Source organism: Carassius gibelio, chromosome A15, assembly GCF_023724105.1.
Source record: "Carassius gibelio isolate Cgi1373 ecotype wild population from Czech Republic chromosome A15, carGib1.2-hapl.c, whole genome shotgun sequence".
Lineage (NCBI taxonomy): Eukaryota > Metazoa > Chordata > Actinopteri > Cypriniformes > Cyprinidae > Carassius > Carassius gibelio.
The window spans coordinates 11,536,919-11,547,454 of NC_068385.1; the positions used below are offsets into that span (position 1 = coordinate 11,536,919).

The window sequence follows — 10,536 nt, forward strand, 5'->3', positions numbered from 1 at the left end:
CTTTATTTTTTTTCAGGGCATGACCATAATGTTTCATCTGTAGCTATTATGCCCAATGGAGATCACATAGTTTCTGCCTCAAGGGATAAAACCATTAAAATGTGGGAGGTGGCCACTGGGTAAGTCATTTAGCAAATGCTGTATGCAGGATTCATCCTTTTAATTTGAAATTTCTTAATGTACTTATTGGATAAAGTCCTGGGCTAGCAAAACAAATCTTGGGGATTTTAATGTACCCCTAACCATAGCTTACTACAACAAAACTGTCCAACAATACAGTTATTGTATTGTTGAGTTTCTTCAGCTGAAAAGCACCTGTGTAAATGTTGAACAAGTAACAAAGTGAAATTCTCCCCTCCAGCATTTTTTCATGGTGTAATCAAATAGGGCATTCACATTCACAATAATTTTTTTCAGTTTAACACATTAAAAATATTTAATGCAAAAACACCATGGTGGAGCTAGGGTTGGCCACCCCACTCACAACTGCTGCTTCTGTCTCCTTTTTTTTCTTGCCAATAATTGCATTTATTTAGACACAGCCCGTCTTTATTTCCCCATATCAAATGGGAGACTTTCAAATGTGCGCTTATACTTCACCTCAGTGTCAGGCGTTAGTCAAACAAGTGCAGAAACGACACTGGTGACGAGGGAGCTTCAGTAGAGCAACAGAGATTAAATGTTGTCAGGCCATATGCCAATAAAAGCTCATTTGCCTGTCCTGTCAGCCGTTATACTGTACTCTTCAGTTGCACGCACAAATGCAGTGGTGGCATGCTTTTAGCCTGTATCATTTCATATTAAAGTGCAAAATAAAATACGAGCATGCAGTGTCATAGAGAAATAGACTACATGTCTACTTTTAATGAAGATGATCATGTATTGAGCATCTACAACTTAACTTCAGTTTCATTTGCTGCAGTTTTGCACTTCAGCTTAAAGAGAAATACCTGTGGAGATTCGTGTTGCATCAGCACTGTCTTATCTGACTTATAAAGGCCCCGATATACTGCAAACAAAGTTATTTTTTGTTTGAGGACAAAAAGTATGAAAAGCGTAAGTGACGGTATACGGTTTTCTAACATTCCGATACCTCCTGCACTGCTGGAAGGCGGGGTTATAAACATGAAACAATCAAGATTAGACCATACACAGCCAACAAGATAGTCGCTGAGATGTACTCTCCTGTCTGACCTCCGTAGAATGAGAAAAGAACCGGGGGGATAAATCGCATGTCAAAGAAGGTGGGGTTCCAGAAAACACCCAATGACTGCATAATTGCCAGGCCACGGACCAATGGTAGCTCAAAGGTGTTTAGGGAAAAACCAAACCAAAACCAACTCCCCCAAAAAGTTTGCTTTGGTGAGCTGGTGCGAACTGCCAAAATGAACTTAGTTTCGGCCTGATTTTCGAAATGACGACATTTCAGTTGGTTCTCGATTTCGTTTGAAGTACTTTCAGGGCCTTAACATGTCATACAGCATATAACATGCTCTCACACATTTATTATTTTAACATTTTGGGGGGAGTAAAATTTACATATGTGGTTTCAATAACCAGATGCATTTACATTTGTCCAGTTTTGTTTGGAATGCATCCCAGACCACTTCCTGAAGTGATTTGAGCAATCTCATAGTTATTTGATCAGAGAAAAAGCATGAAGTGTGAACGGGCCCTTTAAGACCTGAAGTGGGTCAGAAAAGGAAAATAATGCCACATCCGCATCATGTTCAGCAGCAGCAGCTCTTAAAGTAACAGCAGAAAAAAATCTAATAACACAGCTGCTGTGATTTCTATTAATCAAAGAATAAAAGAAAAAAGTTGAAATCAGTAACTTTTGTAGCTTTAAGGATTAATCTATATTTAATTTACAATTAGTGTTTGATTAACTTAATACATTTCTGTATAATTCCTACTTGCTAAAGGGCACAAGTAAACATAATCTTTATTATAATGTGTTTATGTGAAAGCTTAAAGTGATATAGATGTTAAAATTGATAGCTCTGTTATAGTGTAACGTTGAACCGTTTAACAGATTAAATATTAGGGGAAAAAAAACTTCTTCCTAGAGACATCAGCAGTATTGATATCGTGATACTTGCCTTCAGTTGTAAAGAAAAAGATGCTGTTAAACAAATATTAAATAAACTCTGTTTTTATGTTTCTACCTTAATTTGAAGGTTGAATATGAAATTATTGCAATGTAAAATTATGTTTAAAAACTTTAAAGGTCCCGTTTTATGCGCTTTTTTGTAGCTTTGATTGTGTTTACAATGTGCAATATAACATGTTCATGTTTCACGTGAAAAAAAACAGTATTTTTCACACAATTCACCTATCTGTATACTGCTGTTTTCACTGTTTTAAAAACAGGCTGATGACTTCCTTGTTCTATAAAGTCCCTCCATCAGAAATACGTAACGGGTTCTGATTGGGCCAGCAGTTCCTGTGCTGTGATTCGACAGCAGCTGAGAGAAGGCTGCCCTCCTGGTAACGTGATTGGGCTAGAACGCATGTGCTGGAGATGTATTTATAGTCCCAGGAGGAGCGTTTTTTACTGACGAGATGCACATGAAAACCGCATTTGTTTTTTTGCACAGCCCTAACATCTAGTTAACAAAGCTAAACAGCGTTGCCCTTTGTGTAATAAGTTACAGAAACTGTTAAACGCACCAACTTAAATAATAAAATACACTTACCGGTTGTGGTCCATAAACAACGCCTTCTCCAGACAAAGAGGGAACTGCTCCATCTTTCAAGAACAATCTTTTTGCAAATCCAGCATTAAACTGATTGAGATTGAGAAAGTTGTCCTCAGCAAGCTGTCCTCAGCAAAATGAGCTGCACATAGTTTTATTTGTGCATTATAATTTTCGGGAACCGAGTTAAACATAAATTGTAACCATTAATCTCAAAGTTCAGCGTTCCTGGGAAGCCCAAACAAAGATGATTGGACTCCGAGATGAAAAAAAACAGCGTTTCAACAACATGGCGACAAACACAAACAGCTCTTCCTTCCTCTCCGTCGGAGCGCAACAAGGCCACGCCCCATGTTTGTGAATTCATGTGGGCGGTGGTTAGTCAAAAAAAACTGTTTTAGTGACGTTATTACTGCAGGAACTAGAGGGCTGTAGTCCAAACGGGTCGTTTTTTGTAGGCGAATTCTGTTAAATCAAATATCTCGCTTGGCATTGAACTTTGAGCTTTAGCATTTTACAGATATTATTTATACTCTAACAACAACATTACACACTAACTAAAGTTTAAAACATGGAATCACGAAGAAGGGGACCTTTAATGTTAGGTGGGATTAATCAAGATTAATTTCAGAAAAAAATTTGTGATTTGATTAGTAGAAAAAGTGTATCGATTGACAGCACTATATTTTATAATAGAAATATTCTTGAAAATGATAAATCTGGTTAAATCTGTTTTTATTGGCATTGCTAAACAGGTACTGTGTCAAAACATTCACCGGCCACAGAGAGTGGGTGCGCATGGTGCGGCCCAACCAAGACGGGACCCTGATCGCCAGTAGTTCTAATGACCAGACGGTGCGCGTTTGGGTGGTGGCCACAAAAGAATGCAAGGCGGAGCTGCGTGAGCATGAGCATGTTGTGGAGTGCATTTCTTGGGCCCCTGAAAGTGCCCATCCCACCATCTTAGAGGCGACTGGCTCAGAGGTGAGAGCACAGAGTGAAAATAGTATTTATAATGGCAAATATTTATGCCGTTCAATATTTTTTTATGCTTTCTGAAACTGCTTAAACAGTGATTTCTAAATAAGCCGATTATTTACAATGAACCTGTTACACTCTTGCCAATATACAATGGATCTTTTTTCTCCACAAAACTGTACCTTAATGCTGAATTTTAGTATTGATTGTGTTCCTATAGCTCAATTGGTAGAGCATTGTGCTATCAAGCGCAATGTTGGGGGTTTGATTCCCCAGGAACACACAATAGGTAAAAATTGATAGCCTGAATGCACTGTAAGTCGCTTTGGATAAAAGCGCCTGCTAAATGCATACATTTAATATTAATTTAAATTTAATTATTGTAAATTAAAACCATATTTAAGTTTGTACTTTTACTCTGTATTTGTGATGTGTAATTCTTTCACCACTTGTAATAAGTAAAAGTAACATGTAATATGCACGAATTCAATACAGTAAAATAACCAGGTTAAATCTAAAAGAAGTCTACACAGAGGTTTTAAGAAACTAGTTCTCCGATGCTATTACAGGTCAACCAGACATTTTTCCACTTCTTTTAACCTTGCATTTAAAAAAAAAAAAAGGTTTGAATCAATGGATCATTGTTTTTTTTAAATAATCAATGCATTATTATTTGAGATTTTTATTGGTCTCTACTTTGCTGTGCCCTTTAAACACATTTTAATATGTTCTTTGATTTTTAATCTAAATTTGTAATGTACTATGGTTTGAAATAGGCTGTTAAATGACATAGGTGGTATTAGCACTTGATGGCCTAAGGTGAAGAACGTACCATTTGGATATTTTTGCTGGTCTTATGATCAACTGTGTCCAATTGCATCTTTATCTGATGAACCATTAGCCTTCACAGCATGTGGAATACAGCCTTTAACCCTCAAAGTAATTACTATTGTTATGTAGAAGAAACTTTCTTCTCAATTTTAAAAAGTGAACATATTTAGTCGGCCATCTTTGATCTTGTCAAACCTGTTCAGGTGGAATTAAAGCAATCTCTTGACACCAGTAACACTGTCACGGATGTTAATTACAAAACATTGTATGTCATTACAGCTGTCTAAAGGTATAAGTGTGCATGAACACACTTGTCTGAGCACGCCAGCATCTCGGCAAGAGCAATTTTGTTTTTAATGTGTCTGTTAGCACTCCCTCTCAAGCAGAATTGGCCTTTTATGGAGGCAGAATAATGGATAAGGCCTTGAATGTAATGACCATCCATTCTTTCCAGAGCTATCTAAATGCATTATCACCCCAAACACCTCTGCTCCTGTTACATCCGCCTTTTCATTGACTGCATGAGATGTGTAATGGCTCTCAGTACTAAGGTGTGGTATTCAAAGTGTTATGACTGGATGTCTGATATATGTGCCTCTGCTAGACTCTCAGCCACCTCTTTTCACATCTTTCTTAATAAAGCCGTTTCTGTAACCTTGTTGTGGGTTAAAGACTTATCCAGACACAATTGCATTTTCCTTCTAGGAAAAAACTGTAAATATTTATCTCTACACACTTGCTGATGTCATAAATCAGCATTGTGGAAGCTGCTTTAATAATATCTGACACAAAAACAGCTTTCAAATGGACATTACCGGTAAATATAACTAGAATGTAGAAGGTTCAAGTGCTTAATATTTTTTCATGGTTTTTTTCTGCCAGACCAAGAAGAGCGGGAAACCTGGTCCTTTCCTGTTGTCTGGTTCCAGAGACAAGACTATCAAGATGTGGGATGTGAGCACTGGCATGTGCCTTATGACACTGGTGAGTCTGTCTTGTAAAATGACTGTGATTCTCTGAAGTGTGTGATGTGACTATTTGAGAAGCTTTATGCTTTTGTCCAAATCTGAAACAAAAAAAATTCTCCTTCAGGTTGGCCATGATAACTGGGTGCGTGGGGTTCTTGTGCACCCTGGAGGAAAGTTCATTGTGAGCTGTGCCGATGACAAGACTTTGAGGATCTGGGACTACAAAAACAAGCGCTGCATGAAGACCTTGAGTGCCCATGAACATTTTGTTACCTCTCTGGGTAAGCGGTTGTATAAACACTCATCTTCTCTCACTGGTTTCTGTTGTTGTTTGAAATGCTTATCAGTTGGAAGTAGGCCTGGGCGAAAAATCGATTGAATGAATTCAAATTTTTTGTTACAGGAGATTTAAAAAATAAGTAAATCGAGTTTTTGTGTAATGGCGCATTTTTGGCTCCCCGGAGCTTCCGTAGCGTTAGCTTCCGTGGCAGTATGGCAAGCGAAAACAACAACATCATAGCACACACGAAACGGCAAGCGACAACATGGCTACCGGTGAGAGTTGGAAGTTTGTTCCCTAGAAAGGAATAAAATCATCTGTTGTTTAGAACTGGTATGTGGTGTTTGCTGTGACAGACGTGGAACAAGAGACCCCACGCTGCCTTAAGCCCATCGCAGTCAAAAGCAGCAGCACCAGCCGAATATGAAAATGGGAGTTACATTTGTCTTGCTTTTGATTAGGGCTGCTCCGATCACGATCGGCCGATCGTTAATGCGCATCTCGTCAGTAAAGCCGGTTTTCTAATCAGCGGTAAATTCCCTCAGGTGCGTGATTTCACATCGAGCAGCTGTTAATACAAGGAGCCATTACTGAGAAGATGCGCAAATCCACTTCATTTTCAGCGTTTATTTGCGCATCTTCTCAGTTAACAAATGGCTTTGTGTAGTAACAGCTGCTCTATGTGAAATCACGCATATCTGAGGGAATTTACTGCTGATTAGAAAACCGGCTTTACTGACGAGATGCGCATTAATGATCGGCCGATTGTGATCGGAGCAGCCCTACTTTTGATTAAATAAAAGCAAAATTTGCTTTAAGTTGTCTGCTGTTTGTACGTATTGCTTTCCTTAAGTAGGGGGGAAAATCTGAAAAAAATCGGAAATCGAATTAAATAAAATAAAATCGCAGATTTTTACTATCGCCCAGCCCTAGTTGGAATGGTAAAGATGCCTTTTAGAAGTGTACAGTGCATCCTCATTTCCCCAAAGAGTGATTTCTCAGGTTGAGATTGAGTTTGTTACTCTACAAAAGGCAGTCCTGTCAGCCGTTGGCAGCATATTCAGAGAGGACCCTGAACCCTCCAGTCTTTCAACTGCCTGAGTCCAGATTTTTTCAGTGAATCAAGGCACTGAAGCTCTCTAGAGATACTTGATGTTATTCAACCAGCTCCCCTGCAGGCTCCCGTGAAGCTTCAAACTTGCTTTTAAAAGCACTTCAGTACACAGCACTCGTCTTCCAGACTATTGATCTGAAACAATGGTTTTGGTTTGAGTAGAGAACTGAGTGTTTGTTTGAGGCTTCAGGTCTCTTGACAGTGGTTGAGCTTGTGAATCCTGCTGTTTGAAGTGTTTTATGTTTGTTTTAAAAGTTGAAATGTGTAATTGCTGTGGCATACGCATCGCCAAATGGAACTGGGACAGTTGGGATTTTCAAACAAGAGATTTCCCTCCTCTTCCATTGGATGTGGAAGCAGGACCTTTATTTTGACAGTGCTAAGAATGACATGGCCTCAATACACGGCATCAAAAATATGCATATTGGTTGATCACTAATCTCAATATAATTGTTAATTGTTGAGCTCAAGTCTGTGTTCCTAAAGAACAATGTCTCTAATCTCTCCACAGATTTCCACAAGTCGGCTCCATACGTCATCACCGGGAGTGTAGATCAAACAGTAAAAGTGTGGGAGTGTCGCTGATCATACCCGCAGGACCCTTCACAACACATCCTGCTCCCCTCCACCCCCCGGACCCATTCCACTTCCCCCTCAGCTTCCTCCTGCTCTTCTGGATGCACTCGATCACCACGGTTATCACCCACTGAGCTCCAGTTCAATAATGTGTCCTTTTATGTAAATTATTCTGGATGTAGATCGAGCTATTAAATGAAAAAAAAAAAAGTATTCTTGCATGGTGAATCCAAAACTGTATACTGTAAATTTACATAATGTTGTCTAGAAGTACCATAGGTTTAACACGGGCTGATCTTTCACTCAGCCTGACCTACTGAAGGCAGAAGCTGACTGGGTTAAATGTAGGGCACTAAACTGATAATTTAATGACAGTATCTGATTTATTTTGTCTATTTTTTTTATTTTATTTAGTTTTGTTTTCTTCCACTGTCTTAGTCTGTTTGTGCCTAGCTTGGAGACCTTTCAAGGGGCAAAGGCTACAGAACCAACCTATAATGCTGAGGTGGAGAGTTGATCTGATCGTCTATGGGGCTTGTTATCGGAGATATTCTGTAGCTTTTTTACATCACTTCTGGAGTGTACTTACCATTCTCTTCTTGTGGATTTAGATAACATTTAATGGTTGCATCTAAGAAAGTTTCATGTGTTTTTGTATGGAAAACTTTGGGAATAAATCTTTGTACGCTTGTCATGACACGTCCTACTGAGAAATACAATCCCAGAGACATGACTTTCCACTGTAAGAGAGAATTGTGCTTAATTATAGGAGTGAATTTGTATGAAACTCCTGCATCCAAAAAGCCATGCTGAATAGTGGGCGGCAAGAGTATTTATTTTTATTTTTTGCCCTGTATCAGAGATAGCTTTAGTTAAGCTTTTGATTTTGACCTCAGTGGTCAGTTGAGTGTCATTTAGGAGCACTTCAAACTTACAAGCACCATAACCATTGCCTCTACGAAGCACTTGATTTGGCCCTTGACGTTTGTTGTTAAAGTCACATTCTAATGTAGACATACTGATTATTCCTTTGTTGTTTAATGATCTTGTTGCCCCTATAGCAGTTGCACTGAGATTTGAGTACACAAAAGACATTTGATGCAGAAATTTCAACCTTCAGTTTGGACCTATGGTGCAAAGCATGACAAGGGCTCAAAGTTTCCTCTCATCAGGGGGATGTGCAAAAATCTGTCCTGAAAGAATGGGTGCAGAGATTTCCATGGTAAAAAAAATGGAATGAAGAGCTTATGATTAAATCTACACTCAATACTGTAGGAAGCTCAGTCTTATAATAAACCAGCGAGTTGTGGAGCTAGAAAACTATAATGATATGCCTGTTCTCTCTGTGGAGAGCCTTAATGGTGACTCCAATTGTAAAGGGATCTTCAAACTGTGCACCATAGCTGAATATCCCTAAAATAACCACAGGTGCTCAAGCCATTATGGTATGGCGAGTGGCACATTCTCTGCTATTGCTCTTAATAAATGTACAAATAAATACACAATGGGAAATGATTTGATAAAACCTTAAACATGGAGATAAACCATTCCATATCTTTTAAGGAGAAAATATGCCTTTTGTCTTTGTGCGAAGACAAATGAAATTCTGTTAAATTGCACATCCCTGCTATTGTTCTATCTTTGGTCACATCGGACTGAAGGTTTATATGATGTAAGACTTCAAAATGCATAAACCGATATAATTTTAATTAGCCTTTTCATTCCAATGCAATTATATAATAAAGAATTCACTGCTTAACCATGCTATTATCAAGCGATTTCCTGTTGTGTGTGTACTGGATGTACCTACTGCTGCTGAAAATCTGATAGTGACTAGTCTGAGATCTGTACCTGTTCACGTAGCACTGCTGCATGTAACCGTTCTGAGTATTGAGCTGTCTGGTGGGGAACCATTGGCCGCATTTGATGTCTGACCATCCATGTCAAAGTGACATGTTTTGAAAATATATACTTTAATATGTTGCGCCATGATTGGTTAATGAAGCTAGACACCCTACCAGATAGGTCTGCTGGCATGCTAGATGTGGGCCGCTCCGTACGTGGTTTTAGAGGCTGATCTGTGTGTGCTTGTAAGAAGAAGATGACTTTATTTCGCTATGGGATTGTGGCAGACTGAGCAAGCCAAGGGAGAATTACCCATCACAAGAAAAGCACCAATGATACCTCTTTAAGTTTCTTGATTTTGATGCTCGTGGAGACGATTGACATTGGTTCTACCGGACTGTGTTAAACAGCACAGAAATAGATTCACAAGTACTGACGCTGTACATCTAAACCAAAAACATTGCTGAATTCCATCATTTGTTATCTAATCATGTATTTACATTGTCCAGAGTTTATTATCATCCCCATAAGCAGTGCTGCTCCCTTATGATTGGCTTTCCTCAAGACCTTCGACAATGATGATGTCCTGTTTTTATGTGTCCAGAGAGACAGTTTGCCATTCGCAGGTCCCAAGCAATCCCACTGCTGCACACACTGGATGGGTTCATGTACAGACAGACTTGAGAGGGTCCTGTTCGTAGCTCCATCCTCCAGCCACAGGTCTATCATCAGCTATTACTTTGTGAATAGATTGGAGGCTTCAGACTTCACAGCTTGAATGGGACTCTTTGCTTTTTATGATATCACTGTTCACAGCCAATTGTTAACAATATATCTGGATGTTATTGTTTGCAGCAGAATTAAAGAAAAAAAAATCAAACCGAGAAGTGACAATGGTTTCCAGTTTATTACATTCAGCACTTCAGATATTGCACTTCAAAGTTTGGCTTATAGGTTACAGAACAGGAAAGAAGAACTATTACCATTTATTCAAACATATAGTTCCATTTTCAAGTCTAGAAACAAATGTTGATAATTATACGATCTAAAAATTGGTTGGCCATTAAATAAATACATAAAATTATTAACGTAAATAAAACAATAAAAAATGTGAGAAAATCTAAAAATATAATGCAGTAAAGTTCTAAGTAGTTTTAAACTAAATACAAAAAAAAGGTGAAATATAGGTCTCATTAGCAATTTTAGTTTGTGGATGTAATATTTGTATGTGGAATATAAAGTTTT

General features: G+C 38.5%; 1 protein-coding gene across 1 annotated transcript in view; it reads left to right on the forward strand.

Moving 5' to 3' along the window:
- Positions 1-9,205, forward strand: part of LOC128029190 (lissencephaly-1 homolog A-like) — a 33,120-nt gene extending 23,915 nt beyond the window's left edge. The window contains exons 7-11 of the mRNA XM_052616807.1: positions 17-119; positions 3,455-3,683; positions 5,391-5,492; positions 5,601-5,757; positions 7,382-9,205. Coding sequence (XP_052472767.1) covers positions 17-119; positions 3,455-3,683; positions 5,391-5,492; positions 5,601-5,757; positions 7,382-7,455 — 665 coding nt within the window. The 3' untranslated portion in view covers positions 7,456-9,205. The remainder of the gene's footprint in view (positions 1-16; positions 120-3,454; positions 3,684-5,390; positions 5,493-5,600; positions 5,758-7,381) is intronic.
- Positions 9,206-10,536: the final 1,331 nt, after the last annotated feature.